Source organism: Amblyomma mixtum, chromosome 3, assembly GCF_055824585.1.
Source record: "Amblyomma mixtum isolate Tamu chromosome 3, ASM5582458v1, whole genome shotgun sequence".
Lineage (NCBI taxonomy): Eukaryota > Metazoa > Arthropoda > Arachnida > Ixodida > Ixodidae > Amblyomma > Amblyomma mixtum.
In genome coordinates this window covers 173,922,587-173,949,935 of record NC_143014.1, presented here as the reverse complement: position 1 = coordinate 173,949,935, position 27,349 = coordinate 173,922,587, and the positions used below count along the sequence as shown (strand labels likewise).

Sequence of the window (27,349 nt, the reverse complement as noted above, 5' to 3'; positions counted from 1 at the left end):
AACCAGAGTGATGCCTGTGCACATTACGTGGTATCCTCAGCCTCTTTGCATTTGCCGAGGCTCTTGGTTGCTGGAATGGTATTTTGGCGCAATTTCATCAAAAACCACCTATTTGTAGAAGCATGCAAAAGGTTTAATGCAATGGCGCAGATTGGCGCAATTGGTGCAGCATCACCACCACTGCATTTCTTTCTCCGATGGGCAAGCACACCTGTTTTCAACACAACATTGTAGCAGGGTACCTAGCAAGTTCCTCTTTTCAAGATCCGTGATTTTTCCATGTTCTCCCAGACTTTTTCCGTTCAAATTCCCCGACCACATTAGAGGCGGAAGAATCTAGTGACTGATGGTAATGGACAGTACACATGAACCATTCACAGCAAAAAAATATTGAAGTAAACTGCAGATGCACCATTGATTTGCGCTTTCTGTTTAAGAGTTTTTTTTTTTCCAGAAGAACGTCCAGCTTCAGGCTATCTTATGAAACAACTGTCACTGCTTCCCTTTACTACCCTCTTACGCTTATTGTGAGCATCTCATGTTTCCAGGGAAAATGTGCAAATATCGAGCTTTCTTGTTATGCAGCAGATAAATGTAATAAAAATTACTAGGGGGTGGGGGCACCGCACGGTGGTGGTAATGTTTATTATGGTAACAGACAAAAAGGGGTCAGCTGCTACGGTGCAGTCGGCCCCTTTCCTTTTCTCTATTTCCACAATGAACAATATTTATTTATTTATCTATTTATTTTACAATACAGCAGACCTTTCCTTAAGCCCAAGCAGGGAGGGCACAAAGATATAACATCAAATGCAAGAACAGTCAGCCACCGGTAACAGTCAGTCTAACCCGTCTAAAACATTCAATTACAAGATTAACGGAGTTTCATTAGAGAACGTTTCATCGTATAAATATTTGGGTGTTCACATCACTAACAACCTATCCTGGCGCATGCACATAGAATATGTTATTAACAATGCTAACCGTGCCCTTGGTTACATACGCAGAAACTTCTCTCAGGCTCCATCCCATTTGAAGTTACTTTTATATCAGACACTAATGCGGCCAAAACTAGAATACGCATCATCAATATGGGACCCCGCACAACTCACTTTAACCCTTTCGGCCCTGGATTTTTTATTTCGGCCGTAGATCTTTTTCCTGCGCGTTTTTACAATGCCTAAGGTCCCATAACCACGCAGTAAAAATTTAAAGCTTGTGGTGCGAGTATTAATCGATTTACAGGTATGGCGTCAAAATCGGACATCAGGGCTCAATGGGTGTAAAATGCTAGTGGGACCGTTTTGGTAACCTCAACCGACAAGAAAGAAATTAACGAAAAAATTTCTTATTTTGCAGTGTGGAGACCTATAAAGAAGCTTTTTTTACTTTGTAAGGGATAGATAATCGCGCAGTTTCCACAAAAAACTTCGCTCGCTCCTGTTTACCTTGCGTTTTGTATCATACCTCCGCGTTCTTGTTCCTGCCAGCTTTGTGTTCCAGCTTGTGTACGTCACGTCAACAGCTCACATGTTCAAAACTTGCGTAGCCTTCCTGGAAGGCGACTGTGGTCAAGGTGAACGTTTCCCTCGAATCTGTAATGCCCTCCTCTATCGAGCTTCACGAAGCATTTCCGTAGCACCCAGCGCGAAGGTCGGCAAATCTAAGTTCTAAGCTTGCGCGCGGCACACTGCATCTCGCTTGCGCTTGTTTTCAAACCAGCTGCTTGCTATAGAAGAATTCACAAAGTGGAATATAATCTCGTTGTGTCTGTGTCTTGACCGAATGCTGTTCCCTACAGGTGACAGGAAATTCCCTCTCATCCATAGGCTTATGAGTTGGGGATATCTCTCAGCCGGGGAGAAAGCAGAAGCTGATATCAGCACACCAAATACGCTTTCTCAAGAAAACACAGCCAAACACGCTGCATTGATCCGAGCGTCGAGGGCGCGCCACACGTGCTGCACGAGCGGCGGAGCGCGAGTTTCAGTGTAAATACCGCGTCGCTTCTTGCAGCTCAGTGTCAATGCTCACAGCTCATAGGAGGAGGAGAGAGGTAAAAAAAAGGAATAAAAGCGCAAGGTCAGGCGTGCATTTGTTCTCGCTATTCCTTTGGTTGGTTGCTGTTCGCCGACATCCGCATGGTCATTTCCAGGCTCAATACGAATATTCACCATGTATGATAGCGAAAATTTCCATCTTCTAATTCATCAGAAAGCAAATTTTAAGATTTTGTCCATTCTCTGTACTGAACATTCATGTCAGCCGTCCAAAAAGGCCGTTAGTATAGGTGCATCTGCTAAAATACTAGCACATTCTATTCTACAAAAATGACCTATCATCACTCAATGGCCAACGCTGGCAACCGTTGAGCCCTGATGGTGTCAAAATCGTACATGTCAAAAATGCGTTCAAACGCAGTGTCTACGCATTCAGTAATATTTATGACAGGGATGTGAGCTTGGATAGGCGTTTCACACAACATATAAAAATCTGAGCGCAGAAGAATGAATGGTTAGTGAGATAAAAATGAACAAATTTGCTACACCTCGGCTTCTTCACTCCATGCCTCCCATTCTGCTACTTCTTCTTCCTTAGACCGCACAGCTCAATGGAAGTCCGTGAACAGCGATGTCGATAGCAGCAGGGCTCCCTAAGGAACTATTGTATTAAAAATTAATAGTATTTTCTTCTGTTACTGAGTCGTGAGCGTAATATTTGTGTTGTGGTGTCAATCGACACCGCCAGGGCCGAAAGGGTTAATCGATGCTATAGAATCTGTTCAGAATCGGTCAGCTCGCTTCATCCTTTCCAATTATTCTCGCACTTCTAGTGTTTCTTTAATGAAAACTAAACTTGGTCTGACTAATCTCGCAGTTCGCAGAAATATTTCATGCCTCAGTCTTTTCCACAGCATTTTCTTTCATAACGAGACACTAAAACAGGAATTTTTTTCTTCTATACCATCATACGTGTCATCACGTGTTGATCATCTGCATAAAGTTTCCATCCCAACGTGTGAAACGAATGTGCTTTTTAATTCTTTCTTACCAAAGACTAGCACTGAGTGGAACCACCTTCCACCCCATATCGCCTGCACTGAAGACGCGTCATCTTTCAAGCCACTTATCACCAAGCATATCATCGAACAAGCGTCTGTATCACGATTTTTTGCCTTTTTTTTGCCTTTTGCCTGTACTTTTTTACTGTGTATTTTTTTTTCTTTTTTCACCCACCCCCTCATAGCGCCCTGCGGGCCCTGAGGGTATTGTAATAAATAAATAAATAAATAAATAAAACATCTAAGATAAATAAAACTGAATACGCCGAGACACCAGCACGGTCACAATATAAAGAATAGTTGCACCAGTTATTAAAGCTGTTGAACAAGAAGTTGTGGATATGCACTGCTTTAAAGAAGCAAGAACACCAAGCTACTAGGTTATTTTTTTTTACCCCTTGATAATGGCGTGCAGGGCCATATTAACAACAGTACTGAAAAAGATATGCCGCAGTCAGCCTGAAATAATTTATTACAGCACAGTTTTTCATTAAGAATTTCAGTTTCTGCAGGTTGTGACTGCATTTGAGTGTGATGGGTTAACACTCTTGGTACAGTGGATCCCCATGATTCTGCCAAGTTACTCAACTCTACACAGCATTATGTGCTCACGAACGACGACAAAAACTCTCTTTCTTACAGCAACCTTTCCAACTAATTCAGGGTATCGTAAAGCAGCAGTCTCAATAAATATAATCATCATTCGCACACCACTGTGCAACCACTGGTGCTGCACGTGAAGAAAGGGGATGAAAGCAGGGCTAACGCAATTTGCAATTAGCACGCTAATGTCAAAAAAAAAAAAAAGGTGAAGTTGAAAGAAATGGCAAAAGCTAATTACTGCCTTCAATTTGTCTGCTTCTTTTTGCACATTTAAGAAGAGTTATTTGTTAGGAGCACCATCAGTTCAGACTCAATCTCACAACTGAGAAAAGGTATTTCGAAAATTAATTCAGGACACCATTATTACATGAATATAATGCAAGTGGAAGTTCACGAAAAATGAACGCACAAACACACACGCATGCACGCAAGCAAGCAAGCAAGTTTTCACAATTGTGCAGGAGCATGGCGGAGATTACATTTTAGGAGGCCAAGAGAATGGTTAGCGGCTGCTAGAATCAAGTTAATGTGACAGTTTCAGGTTCAGTCGGACTGCAGGTTAACTCCTAAATACTTGTAAGTGGAAGCTGTCTCCACAGTTATGTCAATGAGAGTATATGTGGTTTGGATACGGCAAGCATTTCTTGTAAAGGAGACGAGCTTTTCTTAGAGTGGTTTAGGGCTATTAAGCCAGGATGAACACCAAGTGTTAATGGAATCGGAGTCGTTTTGCAAAGATTGGCCGTCAGTGCTGGTTTTAATGGCTTGGTACACAACGCAGTCATCGGCAAGCAGGCTAACTTGGGAAGAAATGCAATTTGGCAAATCAATAATAAATATTAGGAGCAGCAGAGGACCAAGCACACTCCCATGTGGTACACCAGCCATGGGGAAGTCTGTAATCCATGCTAAAACCGGAGGGTGAATATTGAGATGCGGTAACCTGAGTAGTCTATGGTGGAGGACCCGACCAAATGCTTTGGAAAAATCGAGAAACAAAGCGTCAGCCTAAATCCCGGCTTCGGTTAAGTAAATAATTGGCTAGTTAATCCAGCGAGCTAAGTGTCACAAGAAAATCCCTTGCGAAAACCATGCCGATATTTAAATATAATGCTGTGATTTTCGAGTTAATTAATGATTTTGGTGTATGATGTCACGTTGTAGTGACGGCAGTCCAGCGGTCAGAAAGACACCAACCAGTCTTGGAAACGAAGCTCTTTATTTGGGCTGACTTGCGCCCGCAAAAGAACTGAATCGCTCGGCAGCGGCGTAAGCAACAAACGTGCTCGTCGGTCGTCGAACTACGAATGCCCGCTGCTCGCGGCATCGCGAACGAACGGACATTACAATGATACGTGGCATTACCCCCCTCCCAAAGAAGCATCGTCTCGATGCTTTAAAATGAAAATAAACACGGATAATGCAAACTTCGAGTCCTTTAGCGTTCATAATAGGGTTTAAGACGTACGACATGTACGACTTCCGGGCGTGTGCGTCGTCGCTGCAGCTCAAGGCTGCAGGAAAGGGCTGTTATCATTTTTGTTCGTGACGCGAGAAGCGACCAGTCTAATCTCGATTGATCGCAGCCATGAAAGGCTGCATCTAGGTTTTTCCAGATTACTGTAGATGATCTTGTCTTGCTATCTGGAAGTTTCTTTGCCGGCTTTAAATTGAGCGATGCCGCGAGCGGCGGACATTCGTAGTTCGACGACTGACGAGCACGTTTGTTGCTTACGCCGCCGCCGAGTGATTCAGTTCTTTTGCGGGCGCAAGTCAGCCCAAATAAAGAGCTTCGTTTGCAAATTCTGTTGCTCTCTTCCTGACTGCTGGACTTCCGTCACTACGTGACATCTGGTGGAGGTGCTGGGTAGCCTTCCATGTTCCGGACACCCCCTACAAGTCGTGACGCCAGCCCTCTGAGTCATTCACCGCAGAACCAGAGTCCAGTCCACCGCGCAAGCCGACATCTGCAAGGGGACGCACCTGAGTTCAGGATTCTGCCGGACCCTACTCGGGAGCGAAAGCAAGTAGCAACGTCCACCATGAGCTTGCCCCAGACGACCACTCCAATCATTCTGCAGCAGCCCCGGGTGCCACCAACCTTCGACGCTTCGCCTGGCGCCGATCCCGAAGAATGGCTGGAGCAGTTCGACCGTGTGGCTGTCTTTAACAACTGGGACGATGCCATGAAATTTAGGTACGTCTTCTTCGCCCTGGAGGGACCAGCAAGAGTCTGGTTCGAGAATGAGGAAGCCAGCCTTGCCAACTGGGAAACCTTCAAGGAGCGGCTTCTCAAGACATTCACAAACGTCGTGAGAAAGGAGAGAGCGCAGCAGTTGCTACAGTCTCGCATACAACACCCAAACGAGACCGTTGCAGTGTACACTGAGGAAATGAAGCGTCTCTTCCGGCGTGCCGACGCGAGCATGAAGGAAGAAGAGAAAGTGAAGTTGCTTATGCGAGGAGTTAAAGAGCAACTCTTTGCCGGCCTCGTCCGCAACCCACTGAAAACAGTCGCGGAATTCGTAGCAGAGGCATCCACGATGGAAAAAACTCTTGATGCCCGAGCCCGCCAGTATGACCACCAGCAGAGCGTTTTCTCAGCAAGCTGCCTGAACACCGCTAAGAATGATAACCTGCGGGAGGTTATATGCCAAGTTGTACGAGAAGAGCTCCGTCGATTGCTGCCAAATGGAACGCAGCCGCAGGTTACATCACTTACTGACGTAATCCGGGACGAAGTTCAACTGGCCTTGGGTGTGACGCCGATCACTACGCAGCCTATGGAGCCCCCAGCCATGACTTACGCCGCAGCAGTGCGTCGTCCTGTACCTTGACGACGAGACCCAAGCCCCTATCGCCCTCAGCCAGCTGCACTGGACCGCCACCCTCTCGCCCCAACCCGCCCGTTCACGTATCATTGTAATGTCCGTTCGTTCGCGCAAGGCCGCACGAAAGGGACATTACAATGATACGTGGCAATATTACGTGTCCAAGGAGCTTGGAGAATGTGCAAGTCAATGAAATGAGTCTATAGTTCAAAGGATCAGAGCGGAGGCCAGATTTGAAAATGGGTATGACTTTAGCTATACACCAGTCATGAGGGGCAGAGCCAGATGATAAGGACCGAGAAAAAAGTGCAGATACAACTTGCAAAGTGGAGATGCAATCAGATTTGTAGCCAGCCGTTAGTAATAGTCATATTATTTTTTAGACTTTCGAAACCGTGTTTACGCTTGCCGCTGTGGCTCGACAAAATTTGGCTACATCGTGCCAAAATGCATGCGGTTTCGAAAAGCATGCAGGCAAAGCAACCCCTCCAGTGCATGTAACTAGTCGACATAACTTAATTTTGTCGAGACATAGGGCCGAGGGTAATAGCGTTTTCGAAATTCCAGAAACGGATACAGCAATTACTCACGGCCGGCTATAAATCTCTAATTGAAATAAGGTAGGGTGAGACTTTGTTTTGTCTACAATTTTGAGATTTTGCAATCATCTTATAGAGATTTTCTTTATCTTCCAGAAAATATAGTACACTTGCATGTTCTAGATTTCAGAAATATTTCTGCCCTTTTTCTTCGTCATGTCGACCAGAAAAGTGGGTGCACTTCGATGTGGTCTCTTCATTTCAGACACTTGCAAAATTCAATGCTCTGAAGTTTTTGACCAGAACTCAGCTTTTGCCTTCGGTTTGGAATTTGGCCTTGTTCGTGGTACATTTTTCAGCCACTAAGGCTCCCCCTGTTGCTCTTCTGTCAAGGGAAGTTTTGATGAATAAAATGGTTTTCCGATTTCAAAAAAAATAAATAAATAAATAAATAAAAACAGAAATAAAAATACTGTTTAAAATTTCACACGTCTTGAGCTCGAATGGAAGATGTGTCTATCTTTAAGATTCCTAGCAAATTTTAAAGTCATAGCTTTTATTACAACTGCTGTACCGCCAACTTTTGAAACATTTTCAAAGTCTTACCCCTCCTCAACTATTAGAATTTAGGTAATCACTTTACTCATGACGTCCGCCAACACTGGTATTACCACAAAAAGGTTCTTCCCCCCCCCAAAAAACCCTATTTTTAAAAATCTGTGATCACCTTCACTGAAATATGTCGTGCATGTGCGTGCGTGCGTGTGTGACAATATTACGATTATACTGCAATCACAAGGTGTTCAAGCCAGCTATAGCAGAGGGCTTAAGGAAAAAAAAAAAGGACAGCATGCAAAAACTATGGATGCACGCAACAGCATAGAGCACAGCAAAGCCCCCAGCACATTAAAGCACACTACCTCCCACTCAACAGCACCCTCCATCATCAGTGCCACTGCTTTGTGCTGCCCAGTCCTGCATCCATTTGCACTTCTCTCTTTTCCCTACTTCACTCAACTATTTCAGTGCCTTCTCTCTCTCAACAGCCCGCACCACATCCTTTCCTCACTCACAGTCACCCTCTCCTTTGCCCACTGTGATTCCCCTGAGCAGCGCTATTGGGTTGAGGTGGTCCCGCAAAGGTGACTACTACTACTAAGCCACGCATCTCCCTTATGTTTCTCTCCATCCTAACCAGTAACCCCCTTTTACGTGGCCCCCAGGTGTGTTAAGTTTGCTTCTCCTGGCAGCTTGCGAGTCTGGCGGTGAAGGTTGCTGTAGTTCTTTTGAAGAACAACGGGAAAAAAGATAACGTTATATTTATACTTTGTTTCCAAAAACAATGCAAGGTGCATTCTGAAATCGATGGCCTAAGGAAAAAAACTTGCGTTATGTTAATTAAATATGGTAACACCACATTCTGCAAAAGTTCTCACCATCCTTCAATCCAGTGCCTAACAGATGTCAAGACAAGAAAGCAAGGCCACCGAATAACCAGTTTGCATCTTTAACCAAACAAACCTTGCACCCGCTACAATCACATGCACATACCTGCCAACCTGCCAATGTCAAAATTCTGGAGACAATAGAGGGCAGGTATTGGGGGAGAGAAGGGCATATCCTTTCCACTTGCTTTTCACTATCTCGGAACACCATCCAAGAATAGACCTCTCCTGGCCTATGTCATCGGAGCACATTTCATTTCTGTCTGATGGAGAAAGCATGCCGCGTACCGAGAGGGGCATTGATCGTGACAAGAATGGCTGCAATGTGTAGCAAGGCGTCTCTGTGTTGTTGTTTTGTGTTGGGTTTACTGACACACAAGCATCTAAAGGCTGTCAAGCGCCAAGCTCAAGGTGTAAGAAAATTGTTTTCAGCAGAATTTTACAAAAAAGCGAAAAACATCAGTGGTTTAGAGAGCCTAAAAGTTAGTTGCTACTACCCTGTAACGCTAGGAAAGAAATTTTAGAAATGGCTAGCATTAAAACCTTTAAAGAAGGTTGAGTAACCTCACCGGCCGTGCTTGGCTGGGCAAGGATCCCGAGCCTCCCAACCAATCAAGTAAAGACCTCAGCATACTCCTCAGGAATGAGAAGACTGCTGAGGTGCATAAAAAAGTGAGCAAAGCAGTGGATGAGAAATTAGTCTCTCGAGAAAACCTGCTTCTCCTAAAAAGCTAAAAACACAAGATGTCAACAATTGCACTGTTGCTTAAGACCACTGTTCGGTGAAAAGGAATGCATTCATTGTAAAATTGAGTGAAGTACTTTTTCCTCAATTTTTCAAGTTTCACGCATGAGAATAAAATGCGATTAATTGTAAGTTCATCTCCACATTTTTCACACACTGGTTTCTCTTGTTTTGTCAGTAGGAAGCTCTGTGTAAGGTGTGTGTGTCCAATGCACAGACGACACAAAATTGCTTCTATAAAACGTTCCTGGTGCCCACAGGTCTTCCATTCACCCAGGATGAGCTTTACAAAATATAGCTTGTTGTTAATTTCATTGTCCCATGAAGCCTGCCATTTTCCTCTCAGTTTATTTTTAACAAGTTTCATGCAGTCTTTAAGAGGTATATCTACTTGTTTTATTTGTACATTACGGGCATGTGAGGCACATGCAACAGCACTCTCATTCCCCCTGATTCCCACGTGTCTAGAGACCCAGCAGAACTCTATTGTACGTCTTTGTGTTACAGCTTTTATTGTGTTACATATTATGTCTCCTACTATGTGTTGAACTGCATTTCTGGAGTTTAGTGCTGTAATTATGCCGAGGGAGCCGGCACAGACGACACATTTTTGTATTCTTTCCTTGATTATTTCTTTAACTGCGAGAGCAATGGCGTAACCTTCTGCCGTGAAAACTGATGTGCACTCAGGTAGCCCGACCATTTTTTCCTTCTTTCCCTTATATTACCACACTCCCAACGTAGTGTGCAGTTTTACAGCCATCTGTGTAAAAATTTGTAGAAACTTTTCCTTCACTGCCAAAAACTCCTGCAGTATATATTCTTGTAGAGTTTGCTTTTTGTGGATGTGTTTCAACATAATACAGCTGCCGCGGTGGCTCAGTGGTTATGGTGCTCGGCTGGTGATCTGAAAGACGCGGGTTAGATCCCAGCCGCAGAGGTCAAATTTCGATGGAGGCAAAATTCTAGAGGCCTGTGTATGTGCGATATCAGTGCACATACCTCCGTTAATAATTCTAACTCTTCCTCTGCTAATGTGACATCTGGGGTACCACAAGGAAGCGTGCTAGGGCCTTTGCTTTTTCTAATCTATATTAATGATTTACCTGCCTGTGTAACATCTAGAGTTCGCCTTTTAGCTGATGACTGTGTAATTTACCGTAACATCACTACAGACAGTGACCGCCAATCCCTACGATCTGACCTGAACGCAGTAAGCTCTTGGTGCTCAGCATGGTCAATGACATTAAACGTTTCTAAAACTAAACTAATATCTTTCACTCGCCGTTCAGCTCGCATTCCAACCACTTATATTCTAAATGACAATACTGTGGAACTAACATCAACATACAAGTACCTTGGGGTGCACCTTCAATTTGACCTAACATGGCATCACCATATCGACCTCACCGTAGCATCTGCTAACCGCTCACTTGGTTTTCTTAAACGCAACCTCAAATACGCCCCTATACACGTTAAAAAACTTGCTTATTTAACTCTAATATGCCCTAAAATCGAATATGCTGCGGCCATTTGGGACCCTGTTCAAGCCTACGTTATCACTAACATTGAATCCTTGCAAAACAGTGCTGTTCGTTTCATATTTTAAGACTACTCACCCTTCACAAGCGTTTCAGCATTAAAAAAATGTGCCGAACTGGAATATTTGTCATATCGCCGTAAACTTGCTCGCTTAACCCTTTTCCATAAGCTTTATCACCACCCATCCCTTCGCAGTGATTTGTTTCAGTCACCTGATGCTATCTTTCCATGCCGTGATCATTCTTTCAAAGTTAAACACATAAACTGTCATTCGTCTTATGCCAATTCATTCATCCCCCTACTATCACTGAATGGAATAGTTTGCCATCAGTCATCGCCACAGAAACTGACAATAAAAGATTTCAAGAGCTTCTTCGCTGCGACGGAAATGTGTAAAAGTTTGCTGTTTTTGTTAGTGTTCATTTTTTCTTTGTGTGATGGCTTATGTTTTAATTAACGTTTTTTGTTACACTTATTTGTTAACATGTATCGCGATTACTTATGATTCCCCCCCCTATGTAATACCCTCTTCTGGAGGGCCCTTAGGGGTAACTTGAATAAATAAATAAATAAATAAACATTAAAGAACCCCAGGTGGCCGAAATTTCGAGAGCCCTTCACTATGGCGTCCCTCATAGCCTGAGTCGTTTTGGGACGTTAAGGCTCCACAAACCAAACCGCAAGATCGCATACAGAAGGAAAGGTCTCCAAGGTGGCAGTGGGTGGGGTCTCTAGGCAATATCAGGCAGTGTGTTCAGTATACCTACTTCTTCGCATTTTTTTTTTCCTCAAAGTGGAAGAGGAGTGGTCTGATTGCTTGGAGTTTGTAGTTAAACAGTTGTTTGGATTGGCACTTTGTAACTATCGGGTAGCAGAGATGTTTGGTAGTGAACGGGCTTTTAGGACGCATGTGCATGTCAGCATAGTTCTTCTGTCGGCGAGGGGTGGTTCATTGTATTCTAAGTAGAGACTATTTATGGGTGATGTTCTATATGCTCCACTTGAAAGCCGCAGATATGAGTTATGTATTGGGTCCAATCTTTTTAGTTAGGATGGCTTAGCGGAACCGTACACTATACACCCATAATCTACGCAAGATAGTACCAGAGGATGATAAATGTTCAAGAGGCATGTCCTATCAGACCCCCACCATTTTCGTGAGAGAACCTTTAGGTCATTCAAGAATTGGGAAGCTTTTTGAAGCGAAAAGCTTCACTAGGCTCGTCAACACCACGCTTCGCGTGGGCCACCCCTGGGCGCTGCCGTGGCGCGCCCTTTCTTTCGCAAGGCATTGCGATAACGCGTGAGCGGCAGCGGCGGCCGTAGAAGAGGCGCAAACATTCGCCATGGAAAGAAGAAAAGAACACCCAGAAGTGATAGCGAAGGAGTTGGCTCAAAATCTACACCGCTATCGTGATGCTCCCAGTGCCTTGTGCACGAACTGCGACAGCCATGACGTCAAGCAAAGCATAAATGCAGCTTTTCGCTTGTATATCCAGGCTTAACCAGAGCTAAGCCACTGCGAATTTTTTCTTCAGGTGGTTTGTGTGTGGAAGAAATGTGAGCTTTTTGTCGAAGTTACACCTAGAAATTTTTGTTTACAGGTAATTCGGTTTCCTTTAGGTGTAGGGCGGGATTGTTCTGTAAGCCTCATTTGAGAGAGAACATGACAGCCACTGTTTTTTGGGGCGAGAACTGGAATCCATTTATGTCCGCCCATGTTGCTAGTTTATTTACTGTCAATTGTACTAGTCTTTCGCATGTTGATATGTTGGTTGATGTGCAGGCAATCTGGAATCGTCAACATAAATTGAGTACATAATTGATTTTGGGATTATTTTGGCTAATGAATTCATTTACACAACGAAGAGTGTAGTGCTTAATACACCCCTATGGTACTCCATTCTCCTGAACAAAGTTCTCTGAGATGGTTGAACCTAGGTGTACATGAAAGGAATGGTTGGATGGAAGTCTTTTATGCAGCTCAACATCCTTCCTCGGATGCCAAGCTCTGCTAAATCGCAGAGTATCCTGAACCTCCAAGTTGTGTCCTATGCCTTCTCGAGGTCGAAGAAGACAGCAAGTCAGGGGTGTCCATGTATAAAAGCCTCTCAGACAGTGTTTTCGAGGTGAACTAAATGGTCTGCTGTCGAGCATGCTTTTTTAAAACCAAACTGATAAATGGCAAGGAGTTCATGAGATTCAAGCACGAAGGTTAGCCTGATATTCAAAACGCTTTTAAAATACTTGGCACGGCAGCTAGTAAGAGCTATTGGTCTATAACTGCCAGGGGATGTTGGCTGCTTTCCAGGTTTCAGGAATGGAACTATAATGGCTTTTTTGCAAGCTTCTGTAGTTTTTCCTAGTGTCCAAATTTTGTTAAGAAATTTCAAAAGCGCTTCTACAGAAGGTTGGGAAAGATGTGCCTGGAGCAGTCTGTTTGCCGGCAGATAAAACTCCAGTTAATTTCTTGGATTGTGATTAATCTATTGAAAAGGTTCATTTGTGCAACCACTTGTTGGAAGTTTATTTTTCTCAGCTGTGTTTTTGTACTTTAAAAATGATTCTGTGTAGTGTGTAGAACTGCAAACACTTGAGAAATGTTCATCCAGGATGTCTGCTTGTTCCTCCATACTTGTTTGTGTATCAGGTGCTGTAAGAACTGTGAAGGGGAGAAGTTGCCATTTAATTTACTAACTCGTTCCCACATTTTTCTGAATGTGACAGAACTGTTTATGGATGATAAGTAATTTTTCCAGGACGCTTTCTCAGCATTGCGACGGATACGCCGTGCATTAGCTCTTGCCTTTTTAATGATTTCCGTGCTTCGAATAAATGCGAAAAATTTCCCACGCTTTATTTTGCTCCTTTTTCGCTTCTCTACATTCTTCGTTATACCACACCTTGTGGTTCAATCGAACCCGAGGACTGAGGGATAGCTAGGCGTGCCGCAGAAATGATGCAGAACGTAAACATTTCATTTAGTTCATCAACACTGAGATGATCCGCAAATAATTTATCTAGAGAGGCCTTTTCCCGAAACAGCTCCCAGTTAGCTATGCGAAGTTACCAACGATGCAGTTCGCTTGAGATGATTGATGGCGATGATGACAAGCTGATTTCTACAGGCAGGTGATCGCTTCCATAGGGTTTGTCAAGGACATCCCATTTAAAATCCATAAAAACAGACGGTGAACTAAAAGACAAGCCTATAGAGACCAGCATATGTTATTGCCTATACTGAGGAGGCAGACATTATTTGACAGAATAAATTCTTCTAAAATACCAACACCTAGTATCTCTTTGCACAGTGAGCATTCAAATCCCCAATTACCAGATATGGCTCTGGTAGCTCTTCTGAAAGTGTTTCTAAGTCGTGAAGTGCAACTATTCGGTGTGGTTCGAGATGAACACAACATACTTCAATTGTTATAAAATGAAAGTCGGTGACTGCAACAGCTTCATATTTGGTTTTAAGCTTGATTTCACGGGTTAAAACACCACTCTGTACTATTATAGTAACTCCTCCTTAGAGCCTATAGCTTGTTCTCGGTCACACCAAAAGACTTTATACTTCTTTAAGATATTCTTCTGTTTGGGACCAAAGTTGGTCTCCTGCAGGCATAAAGCCACAGGGGAGAGTGTGCTTAAAAGTTCTTTTATGTCATTGTAATTATTTAATACTCGACAGCAGTTCCAGTGTATAAGGAACGCCATGTTGGACAATTTTTGGGAGTGTAGTTGGCAACGTGGGATACTGGTTTTGGGGGTGCCATTACTGGGCTCTTTTCTTTTTCGCTTAAGAGAGCAGTGCCGCCACTGCAGCAGGAGTGAGTTCTGCGTTGGGTCCATCGCCTCGCTAGATAGGGGCTCTGGAGGTCTGCGGAGAGCCCACGGGTGTACGGTTTGTAGGCCTCTCCCGACTGGGGGAAGCCTTGAGGGCAGCCGACCGAGGGGCCAGCGGGCCCTTTTAAGGCGAAAGCCTTTAATGTCTCATCATTGTAAGCAGCAGTTGTCGACAGAAATGTCACGCTTTTCAGTTGGTCGAAACGGTCGTGACGTCACAGTGTGGCAATTTCAAACGGGGCCAATTGTACTTTGGCTAGTAACCATGCAACCAATTGAAGGGATCATATAGTGATGCTCCAAGTAAGTGGGACTGAGCTTAGTTAATTGCTTAATTACCCAATTAGCCTAATTAACTTTTCTAGTCAGGCCATATAAATAAATAAAACCGAGTAAGAAATTGGTCGAGCTCGGGAATCGAACCCCGGTCTTCAGAGTGCGAGACGAGCATGCTATCCACTCCGCCATGCCACCTCGACGGTTTGGAATGAACAAAGGCACGTCTAGTGAATACGGTGTCTTCGCTCACTGCCATCCTCCTCCCTTCCGGCGAGGTTTAGCTGTCCACCGAGATATGAGAGATAAATACATTTCCTTTCCTCAAAAACCAATTTACCGACGAGCGAGGCGTAGAACCGAATGGGCGATGGCGTTCTATGGACTCCCTGGCAGCGTTGCAAGACGCTCTCGCGTTCCACTCTTAGAGGCGAAGCTTAACATCTTAGCCATACATCAGTGACCGCACTTTAGGTAAAAAAAGTGCACCCCCCCACCCCCTGAATTTTGACGGGTGTCCACCGAGATATGTGAGACAGTTACTGCGTAATTTTCTTTCCTCAAATACAATTTTCATTTTCTTCATTACGGGCCATCTTTGTCTTTCTTCTTTCACTCCCACTTCCTCCCTTCCTCTACGGTTCGGTTCAGGTGTCCACCGAGATGACAGAGAATTACTGCGCCATTTCCTTTCCTCAAAAACCGTTGCGTTCAAACGGCAAGGCATCGCGCCGAACAGGTGGTGGCGTTCCGTGGACTCCCTGGCAGCGCTACAACACGCTGTCGCATTTCACTCCTAAAGGCGAAGCTTAAGCATCATTAATTAGCAGTTAATTAGTATTCAGGCATTAATCAGTAATTAACCACTAATTAGTGATTTGTCATCACTTAGTAATTAGTACTCAATTACATGTGACGCCACCAGTGCCACAGAAGCAGTGAAAGTGGTGCGTAAAACACTTTCGCCTCTACGCACTTTCGACAGTCAAAGTGCCCCCTGAGTTTTTCAGAGATGGCAGAGCAGCCTTCGCTGTGCCTGCCGGGGACGGGGGACGCCCTGCCTCGGGCTTTGCCTGGGCATTGGCCAGAGCCCGGTGTAGTGTGCCACCCCTACGCACCACATTAGCAAAATTTGTTCCTGCAGTGAAAGAGACGTGTTGATGTTATGCAACAGTCTATTACAAGCTTCTCTGAATGAAATGTTTTCTTTTGTTTTGAGAGATTATTTCTTTTTCAGTTTTCCATCTAGGGCAGGACCTTGAGTAGGCGGGGTGATCTCCTTCACAGTTTGCGCAGCACAGCGCTGCTTCTTCAGTTTTCAGAAACATGCTCATGTGAGGTGCATTTCGCACAGGTTTGTTGACGACGGCAACTCTGTGACCCATGGCCATATTGCTGACAGTTTAAACATCTTCTGGGGTTTGGGATATAGTGTCAGATTTTGATTTTCAGGTAACCTATTTCAATGTATTCGGGGAGTGTGCTGGAGTTGAAGGTGAGGACGAGATGTTTGGTTGGTACTTGTTTTTTTTCCCAATTTTGATGCGAAGGACAATGGTTACTTTTTGAGTTTTGAGACCCTCAAGCATTTTACCTTCAGTGGATATCACACCACAGACGGTGGTTCAGGATCAGTGTACGATTACTGAAAAAAGAATGTCTCCTACTGAAACTATGCTGGACAGTTTGGAGTGCTGGTTGTTGTCTAATTTCTAGAAGCAGATCACCACTAGGCATTTTCGTCAACTTGTAGCCCGTGCCCAAGGCATCGGTCACACATTTGGACACCATGAATGGGGACACTGTTTTGGTAGTTTTTTCAGTTTCACTGTGGATGATGTGGTATTTTGGAAATGTTTGCGTCGTGTTTCGGAAGCAATGGGCTGTAAGGTCTTCAGTCCGCACTCTTTTCGGAGTGCGATTATTATTTGAAGTAAGACGAGCCCTAAAAAATGTGTTTCGGCCACAGTGCCAGCCACTCACCATGGAGCCCAACGAGGGGACGGGAGACAGGAACTTGCAAGCAAGCCCTGCCCATGCCAGCTGTGCACCCCAACTATAACCAAATATGACGAGACTCAGGGCAGTTGGCTACACAAGGTAAACCCTCACCACCAGGAAGCAAAGGAAAAACCAAGAAGTGAGTAGGATACAGGAAAGTTGTGAGAAAGAAGATAGGAAAGTGAAGGATAGAGGGGAGGACAGGAAAAGGCTATGCTAATTTCCCACGGTTGGGTCAGGCCGGAGGTGTGTTGCCTCCACCGAGGGGCCTTAAAGGCACAAATGCTCAGCATAAGCTCAACCACCAGGATCCCCTTTTCCCCGGACACGGCTGAGCCACGCACGGCTAAGCGCGAATGCTCGGGTCCGTGGTGACGCACTGCTCACCATCATCCCCCTGCGGGAATGTCCCTGGGGATGCTCAGGAACCTGTGGTGTCGCAACTCACCAACATTTGCACACTGCAGACGCCCCTGCGGGGAGCGAGGCGTCTCTATTCGGGAGAAGAAAGACAGGGGGGAACACTCGTCTCAAACAAAACCAGTTCAGAAGTGAAAGGGGACAGTTTTGCCCATCAGGAACACACCTTTGATATCACATTGCTTACACCACGGAGAGGTCTATTGCAAAAAAAATGCCTAACTGCCCGGAAACATGCCATAAAAGCTCAACAGAAAATAGAAACCAACAAAAAATTAAACATAGTGGCTCATGCACCATGGGATCAGTGCCAATATCACGCTGTTTATTTCGAAAAACAACTTTTGGACTCCACACCATTGAAAAAAAAATTTGTCAAAAACATGCATTAGTCCCTTTCTTAGAAAAGTTAGTAGTTCATCACAGAAACATGAATAAGTCCAGATGGTCGAAAACTTTCCGGCACTTAAAGTAGCTTCAGTCGCTTTGGCTTCGGCCCAAGAACAAGCACGTACTGGTGATTACAATTTCCTTATACTGCATGCATGCAGCAAGCTTTTTTTTAATTTGGAAAAAATATCTTGGAATAAAGTCGCGGACAATTTTCAAGAGAATTAAGATCATGCCCATATAAATGAGGTTTGACTGAAAATTTGGGGGTCTCCCAGACAATTTGGGAGAGTTGGCAGATGCGACTGCGCTTATAGTGCGGCTGCTATTTAGCAGTGGCCATTGCAGCCGCTCTCACCCTTGCTGAACCAACAAAAGGCACGAAAACCAGCAGCCATGCCGGGTTGGAATAAATTGCATCTGGTATGAGACACATGCAATTTCACCTTTGTAGGAGCCACCATGTAGTGATGACAACTACAAATGAAAGAAATCCTTGTCGATAACACACTGCAAAATGTACTCACACCACCATTGCTCTCACTGATGCCAACCATCTTAATCTTTGAAATGAACTTGACACAAGGCGGTTCATCTGGGTACTGGGATCCGCACTCTACACGCAGGCTGTAGATCCGGTTCTCGTAAGGAGTCTGGAAAAGCAATTCAGGATGAATAGTAGATGCCACATACTAGTGGGCTTGTGTAGGAAGAAATAACTGGCTCTATATATATAACATCACAGAAGCAAGTGTTTGCAACTGCAGTTTTTTTAAGGACAAGTCAACACCTATAAAAAAAATTAAAATCAGCTTACGAGGAATGTGTGAAGTACTGCAAAAAAATAACATGGAATAAAAGCGTGACTTTTTATTTAAAGAGGACTCTTGCAGTGGTGCTTAAGAGGAATTATGCTGCTGTCAGATGGCAGCACATAAGTTACTCACCACTGCCAAAACATAAAACAGCCAAACATTACACGATAGCTGATGGTTATTTTCACTCTTCAAAAAGAAAACCTTATCCCCAATGGCTCTAGAAAGTAAAGGTAGCTCCACTATGAAAGGGAACACTCAGTTTGCAGACAAGAACTGTTGTCATTTCACTCAAGTTAAAGAAGTCTTAAGGTTACTATTCGTTCAGACGGAAGTTACATAGAAAGCAGGAAAAAACATACTTATCCCTCATACTTGCAGAACAATCATTTGTTGAATGCACACGACATGCTCCCTTTCGTGCTGGAGCTACCGGTACACAGCAGAACATCCACTTCATGATAATTTGCTTACCCTGGGAGGGCCAATGATCATGCCAGTCCAGTGGGTCAGTGTCATGTCACAGTCATCCTCAAGGCCCCAGCTGATGGTGCCATCACCAACGCCTTTCTGGCCCTGCTCCAATTCCTCCAGCAGCCGGAAATTGCGTGGAACCACCACTCCGCCTGAAAGGCAGAAATCTGCTTTATTAACGAGCCCCCAAACAGGCTTCGACATCTTGAATACACAAGCACAGTGTGTAGGCACATGGCTTCAACCATCTTGGCAAATTTTACTGCTCTACACACCACAGGGAGCCCACATTAAAAAAAAAATGACCACAGTTATAAGCAGCAATACTGCAAACGTCCACAGAAACATCACAGGTGCCATCACGGGCAATGCCATGCCATCACAAAACATGCTGCCAATAATTATTAAAAACTTTGCACAAATGGTCCGTGCCTTCTTGTGATGTCAAGGTGATTAATAAGTTTTAACACAACAGTGTTTGAGCGGATGTTCGGAGGAAAAACAGAGCACGTTGTCACACTAATTCCAGATTGGTCGAGACGGTTGTAACGCCACACGTTAAGCTGTGGAATGAAAATGATTAAAACTCAAGTTAAATTGTGACTATGAGGTTGTAGCATGACTGAAATGTCATTACTACATATAAGGATGTAAAGTAAGTTAATTACACCAAAAATAAAATTGGGGTAATTAGTTGGGAATCAAACCCATGACCTTGAGGTTGTGAGTCAGACACGCTACCCCTAAGGACATTGCGATACGTTCATATGACATGGTTAGAGAGAGACCTTTGTGTCCCATGGTGTGGGACGTGGTCATGTCTAATGATGTATGTTGATGAGTATGTGTAACTAGAAAGAGGTACTAATCAAGAAAGTACTAAATAACTATTAATGCTGTCGCATCATACCCTTAAATGTCCATATGTGTCCCCCCACAATTTTTTTTATTTCGTGTGTATGCCACTCCTGCTTGGGATTCTTGCTTGCAGTATTCTGTAAACAAATAAAATACCAGTGGGCCAATGCACACTTGGTGAATGGATGTTGACATTAAAGAAAAAAAAATGGAAGGGGTGCCTCTCATCTCCCTAGAGACCTGCAAGACACTATAGTCAAATACAGCTCTAGAACACAGTGGTAAATGCAGCGCCCTCCAGACAATTGTGTCAATGTGCTGTCATGCATCGTGGCTCGAGTTGTACCCAACTAGAGATGCATTACAACATTAGGGTCTGCACCCAAGGAGAGGGCACGGTGTTCGACAAGTAGCAGAGTATAACTGCTTCAAACTCCCTGAACACTATATGATGCACCATACAGTAAATATTCGAGAAAGAACAGAATATGCTTTACTGACAGCAATTTAGGATCACGTTATTATCCCAGCATGGGTCAAATAGTTTGCACTGCACCACCAGCAGTAAATAACAAAATGAAGTTCACTGTTGAAACCTAATTCACATTAGCTGGTATCCAGACCAAGTTCAAAAATATTCATAGCCATACATTTTCTGCCTTACGGCAAAAGACCACTTCACAATACACCAGGTTTAGCTCCCCAAGCTAACAAGTTGGCCTGCAGAGACACTGCACTGATAGACTTCACTTGGAAGTCGAGCTATGTGTTGACCTTTACGGTGTACGAAAACCTAAATGGTGCACAAGCATTTTTCTTTGGCTGAGACTGCCTTGACTGGCCTCTCAAAAAAAAAAAATTAAAGGCAAGCACTGTTAAATTTGCAGGTCACAGCACAAAATACAAAACATGCAGACGCAGATGCAGGACATGCCAAGCTTTCTACCCTATTGAAGAATATGGCCTGTTGATAGATTTTGTAGTTTCATACCAGCTCTTACACCACATCCCAAAATGAACTCAATACTGTGCGAGGGACTTCCCCTGGAGTATAAAGTCAGCGTCAAAGAATGTTGGAACCAAAACTTCTACATTCACGCGCTGCCTAATGAGAATACTGCAAAGGTGGGCCAGGGCCACAAGACCCGTGTGATCAGGGCTGTGGGTGCTCTCAAGAATGTGCTGCCATATGTGGTCCAGATGGGCCTGGAAATGGGTGCCCTCATGGGGATGAAGCATGATACAGTACACCTATCGCTATCATTTCACTGCCACTTCTTCGAACAGGGAACGTGATTTGATAAGCAAAGCCTGTTAGGCAAGAGCACTAGATCACAAATGATAAAACATATTACAACATGTTCTGGACATCTCAAGCTCCATTATTCAAATCTCTCAAGCGGAAGAGCAATACAACTCTAACAGATCCTTTGGCACAAGCTAACATGATTAGGGGGACTCTGAGCATGGCTAAGCCACTCAATGTGGCCAAAAATTTGAGCTTCAATTACCAACAAATCAAGCAATGTTCTCAAGGCAAAGCAAACTGTGCTATGCCATGGCTTATTCCCACAAAGTGCTAGTAAATCACCGGCGAAAGGAGTACTGAACAAAATATCAGCAAATACATTTTCAACCATGAATCTCGGTGTATAGTAATAGAGTGCAGCTAATATCAGGCTACAAATTTAGGCCTTAATGAGAAAACAACGCAATATTTTTTATAGGCTATGCACAGGAGCTATATTAGCAAACAGCTATGACTTTTTTTTTTTTTTGCACAGTCGTTTTGCATGTAGAGACTACCGCACACATTTCAAAATTAAGACTTAATAACGAGGTCCAGTTCCCACTAAACTTCACCTTATACAAAAACAGGCAGAAATAGGGAATAATTTCCAAATGTATTATTGTTCAAAATAAAAAATTAACCACTAATTCACTGATTTACTTCTTTAAACTAAATGCAATGTAGGTGCACTACATAATATGTATGGACCCTTTGCACAGATTACTTATGACGGTTTTACAGACGATGTAAGCGGCAGTTGGTGCAACGTGGTTTCTGCCTTTGCATTTGGCTGCAACTGCCTTGAAATCAGTTTGCCTCCTTTCCACTGGGCTGCAACCGGCGCACTACCCCCATTCCGCTCGGCTATAGCTGGCGTGCATGGGTTTCGTAGTTTCCACGTGCCTGCAGCTGCCGCAAAACAAGTTTTCCCTCCTTCATCGGGACACCACCAGGCTTCACCAGAACACACAACGGCTTTTTCGCCAGTGACCCACCTAGTTCTAGTGCACAAAAAGGAAAGGAAATTCCCCTCTCTCCACTTTGCCACCTGCCAACTGTGGAAGATGGCAGCTGGCAGGTGGAGGCTTCACCTGCAGCCAGGATGGCTTTTTTTGCTGGCAAGGCACCTAGTACCAGCTAACTAAAAAACAAAAAGCTTTAGGGAAAGTTAATTTCAATTAAAACTTCCTGTTGGGCGAGTTGGTAGTTCATCTTGATGTAGAGGGGTTTTAAGCGCAAACAAGGACATGGACAAGAGAGGCGTGTGTGTCGCCTCTCTTGTCCTTGCCTTTGTTTGTGCTAAAAACCCCCCTACATTAGGATTCATTTCAATTCTCAGACATAACAGCTGCATGAAAGAAAATGTTCACAAAGAAGAACACATATGACAAGGTCACTGTTGCAATTATCCTTGGCTTATGTGCTCTCCTCTCTAAACATTGTTTTATGCCACAAATATGACCAAGAAAAAAAAAAGCAACGGTGCACTAGCTTCACATTATACATCAAAAAGAAACTTCCTGGTGGTAGAGGTGTCATTGACCTTGCTCCGAAAATCAGAAATCCAAGGTGTTTCGCTATGACACAAAAATGTTGATGGCTTTTCAGAGGTTTAACAATTGCATACCAACTGCTACTGTTTTAAACTGTTTGCTAAAGCCCAATTAGCATTCCATAATGGAGGGTTCCAGTTCAATTTTAACCATGCAGAGTTCCTTAAGATGCACCAATATCTCAGTATACAAGCAGTTTAGGATTTAACTTCCATCAAAATGCAGCCGCCTTGACCAAGGCTGAGCTTATAAAAGCACAGCAGCAGAATGTCACAGCCACTCTGTCATCCCCGTAGGTCATCGACAAAACTTTCCGTCAAATAATTTGCTGCAATTGCCTTCATACAAATATCTGCTTGCAACATCTAGTTGTGACCAGATCTCACTATAATATAGTTTTAATCAATAGTCCTAAGTCTTGAGTTTCAATGAGAATTCCACACTTGACTAAACCACAATTCAGCCAGCCAATGCAGCCGTTTGCGTGGCATAACCCAACAGGCAGTTCAGTTAATGTTCAATCCATTCAACAGCATTTGAAGTGCCTTCGTGACATGGGTAAAAGTCAACGTTCAGCATCTTCAGCCAATAGATCCAACCACTAGTTGCCTGGGAAACAAATTTCTGAAACTGTAAATTTGTTTTGCAATTTTTTTCTTGCCAAGTTAGATATTATTGGCTGCAGCTACCAATACACACATGTACCCAATAAAAGGGAGATCAACACTTCACCCTTAAGGAGCTCCTGAAATATAGGGTTTGAAATTTGGGTTCACAATGGCAAGGCCAAGGCAACAAGCCCAGCAACGATTTTTTTCATAAGGTGTAATAATTGTGCAATTACGGGAAATTAAGTCCCTGTTAAACGCATTGAATGATTCTCTCAAAACACAACTTTTCCCAACGATGACAAGCCCCTTCAGGTTGTGAAGGAAATGCAAATCTATTTATGAGCTCGAAGACTCAACGGCTTTCATTTTTTCTGTCTATGCCAAGTCTCTACTGCTGGCCAAGGTGTTAAGTCGTTCAACTTCTGATGACACAGTAGACACTATACAAAACAGCACAGTTTCCTGAGAGCATGGAAGGCCTTACTGAATTTGTGGACTCTACATGATAATAAAATTTGCACAATGCGACCACAGCCACAGGATTTTTTTAGAGCACTTCATCATCCAAGCTGTCCGAACCTATTCAGGGGCCCTTAAAGGTGCACTCAAGAGGATTCTGAACTTGTCTTTTTGCCGCGGGAACTCGATCTACACGTTCCTAGCATTCTTAGAAACCGCAACTTATTGCCCTGTATGGCCGATTTCCCTAATTAAATCGAATTAACGTCCGGCTCCCGCCCTTTTTTTTTAATTCTGCCTCGTACGATGGGCGGAGTCGACCAACGCGTGAAGTTCCTTTCAGACAGCTCCGTGGAGGCTTTGCTTTCGCTTTATTTTGTTTTTTAGGTTTCCATGAATAAATAGTTTCATTCGCAGACAATATAGCCGCAAAATAAGCCCGCAGAAATAAAAATACGCGCGGACTATTTGCTACTACGGACTACTACGTATTACTCCGCCGATGGCAGAGCGGCAAGCCGCCACGGGACTGGGTGAAAGGCACTCCACGCGTTGGTCGACTCCGCCCACCGTACGAGGCAGAATTAAAAAAAAAGGGCGGGAGCCGGCCGTTAATTCGATTTAATTTGGGAAATCGGCCATACAGGGCAATAAGTTGCAGTTTCTAAGAATGCTAGGAACGTGTAGATCGAGTTCTCGCAGCAAAAAGACAAGTTCAGATTCCTCTTCAGTGCACCTTTAAAAGTGAGGGACAGCTTACAGCTGTTGCACCCACAAAGCAGTTTCCATAAGACTTGGTGGCAACCACACGGCCAACAAGCATGGCAAGCAAAAGATCTCAAAAATACCTTGGCAATACAACTGCAAAAGTAATTTTGGTCATGATGCAAACCTCTCGCTTTGAAAAAAAAAAAAAATCATCCAATTGTCACCAGTGTTGCTGGCAGCCCACCCTGGCCAAAAACACTACTCACCCAACAAGAAAAAATGGTACACTCTCTAGCTGATATAGTCAGCTTCAGGACTTGTAGTCCTACCATGCTGCCTCGCCTTCAAATGTCTCATTAAAACCCCAGCCACTGCACCAAACCAGCGATACCATTTTGGTATGCAAGACACTCTCTGCACAGTATTTGGCAAACAAAAAAAAAATAAAAAATAAAAATGAAATAAAATAAAAATATAATAATAACTGTAACAGCAGCACTCAATGCTCAAATATGCAAAAGAAACCTTGTTTCCAATACTTACCTAGTCCATGTTAACTGAAAACCCCTTCCTGCCATAATAAAATACCTCTCATATGCTCAGTCTGGAACGATGCTATAAAATGTCCTTTCAAAATACAATGCTTTCGACATACCTACGTCTGCTCTACAACCTGGTGAAAATGGTTTGCTTTTTACCATCCCCTTCATTCAAACTTAACACTGTCCAGTACAACTGCAGAAATTAACATGGCTCCATAAAAGGGGGAGTATGTTAACAAAAACACTAAACATAATAATCAGCAGAGTTCCTTTTTTTGCTCACATTCACCCAAAGTGATTCATCTATACTTAAAATGCAAGGAAACCAATGTAATCCTGCTTCATTTCAGGAGAATTAGACCACCAGTATTAATTTAAAAGAAGTTCAAATTTATTAAGCTTGTACAGCAATCCCTGAGAACAACTTAGCCAACTTTTCAATTTCTCCTTTTACTTGAAAAAGTGGGCCAAACAACAAAACAAAGGCTTGCAATGGGACACACTCACTTTCAAGCTCCTTAACACTCACAACCCAATGAGCAGCGTTAAAACACAGTTTATGGGTTGACTCAGTTACTACATAACAGTAACAATCACAATGCAAGGATGTCTTAACAAATACACGGATGAACGTGAAAAGAAATGTGCCACCACACCTGGAGGTTTTCGGTTTGTTTTTTCGCCGCATTCTGTAAAAGAACAGTCACCAGAGCCAACATTTATGCTAGTTGAGCACAACAATTGAACACATGTACGCTATCACTTCACTGTCAAGAACTAGTGATAGCCTGCAAAGCACAGAAATCAGCAACACTCATTAACTTTAAACAATACAGCACAGAGTAGTAAACATTATACAAAGTTTGTACTTCTCACATTATCCTCAACTGAAATTCGCACTGCCTACACATCGTAAGAGAGGAACAAGGGAGGGGGATTCTGGGCAATCTTTCAAGCTATGAAGCACACCAGATAATGTTAAAAGAAACTGGGGGATTGGTCACCACGCCTACCTGCTCTGTTGAATTTCAACAAAAGTGCGAGATCAGTTTACACCAACGTTACGGTGATAACGTTAAAGCCACCAAATTAAAAGCCAACCAGAACAAGCATCATGCAAAGCGACAAACTGGCCGGCCAAGCGTGTGGAATATATTAGCAACGCCAGCGACATTCATTTGCCAATGTAACATGAACGCAAGGACGAACAAGTTACGACGCGAAGATAAACTTCGACAGGTAGCCTTTCTTTTAGTTCAGATTGATAAGGCCAGTAACCAGACACTACAAGAATTACTGAGAACATATGAATACTACGAATTCTACATACATTCATACTTGACAATATTGCATACGAAATTTAAACAAAACAGTACCGTTGCCGCGTTTCTTAAAACAATAGTTCCGCAAACGTCACCTTGAGAAGCAATGTTACTTCGCTGTCGTCGGAGACACAGCTTTCCAGCCTCCACAACTAAGGCCTGCAATTAAACACTGCGTGGCGCAGAACACTCAACGCCGGGAATGTCAAGACCAGCTGAACAGAGTCGATCTACTCACTCAGGATCTTCGACTGAACCCTAACGAAACAAATCCCACACCTCTAGCAAAATAAGAGCTTTAAAATATCAATCACCCTGCCTATTATGTCATGACACTTGAGTTCCGGCTTGTCGTACATAACCAGGCAGCGTGAATTATTCCCGAATACTATCGTACGTCACAGCACACAGAAAAATGGCCGACGTGATCGAGGTTTTGTGTCACGCCGGAAACAGGTCTCAAATGCGAGCAACAAAAGTAGACAAAGACTGAAACAACTGACAGAGCTTTCATAGGTGCACTTCTGGTTAGTTCCTGCTAAAATTTTGAACTGAACACATGGCAATCTACATTAAAAATAAGAACCATTACCCGCAGAGCAGGTGGAAGCCGCCATCTTGAGCGTAGAACAATTAGAACAGTGTTGCCACACTGACGAGACCCACGAGTTCACGGCCGCATCTAACCATCTAACCACCAGACGGTAACTGCTGCAACAGAGCTGAGCCAGTGATTAATATCTCCGAGGACCCAGCTGCTATTCAGTTCTAGTAACGTTGCTAGCAACTCTACGTTGTAAAAGTTTGTATTACATTGCAATGTCATCACGTGACCAAGATGTTGCCTTTCTACCCTTGCGTAATTACAGAACCGCTTACCGTAGCGCTTACGCTCAGGCTGCGCTAATCACTGTAACTGCACCAAGATCTAGCCGTCCTACTACTGATGTTGATTTGTGTGATGCAGCAACCATTGGCGCTTTGATTCTGTCGTTTATTGTCGACATGCACACTTGT

At 43.7% G+C, this 27,349-nt stretch overlaps 1 protein-coding gene across 4 annotated transcripts in view; it reads right to left on the bottom strand.

Moving 5' to 3' along the window:
* Uev1A (Ubiquitin-conjugating enzyme variant 1A) overlaps positions 1–27,119 on the bottom strand; it is a 32,920-nt gene extending 5,801 nt beyond the window's left edge. Inside the window, exons 1-5 of one of the 4 annotated variants that reach the window (XM_089581969.1) lie at positions 26,925–27,119; positions 25,667–25,699; positions 18,989–19,140; positions 18,227–18,352; positions 2,549–2,661 (exon numbers count right to left, since the gene is read on the bottom strand). In XM_089581969.1, coding sequence (XP_089438095.1) covers positions 2,581–2,661; positions 18,227–18,352; positions 18,989–19,140; positions 25,667–25,699; positions 26,925–26,949 — 417 coding nt within the window. In that variant the 5' untranslated portion in view covers positions 26,950–27,119 and the 3' untranslated portion in view covers positions 2,549–2,580. Of the gene's footprint in view, positions 1–2,548; positions 2,662–18,226; positions 18,353–18,988; positions 19,141–25,666; positions 25,700–26,427; positions 26,872–26,924 lie in introns of those variants that run through there. The other 3 variants (XM_089581967.1, XM_089581970.1, XM_089581968.1) reach the window with 3 other exon arrangements.
* Between the last annotated feature and the right edge of the window lie 230 nt (positions 27,120–27,349).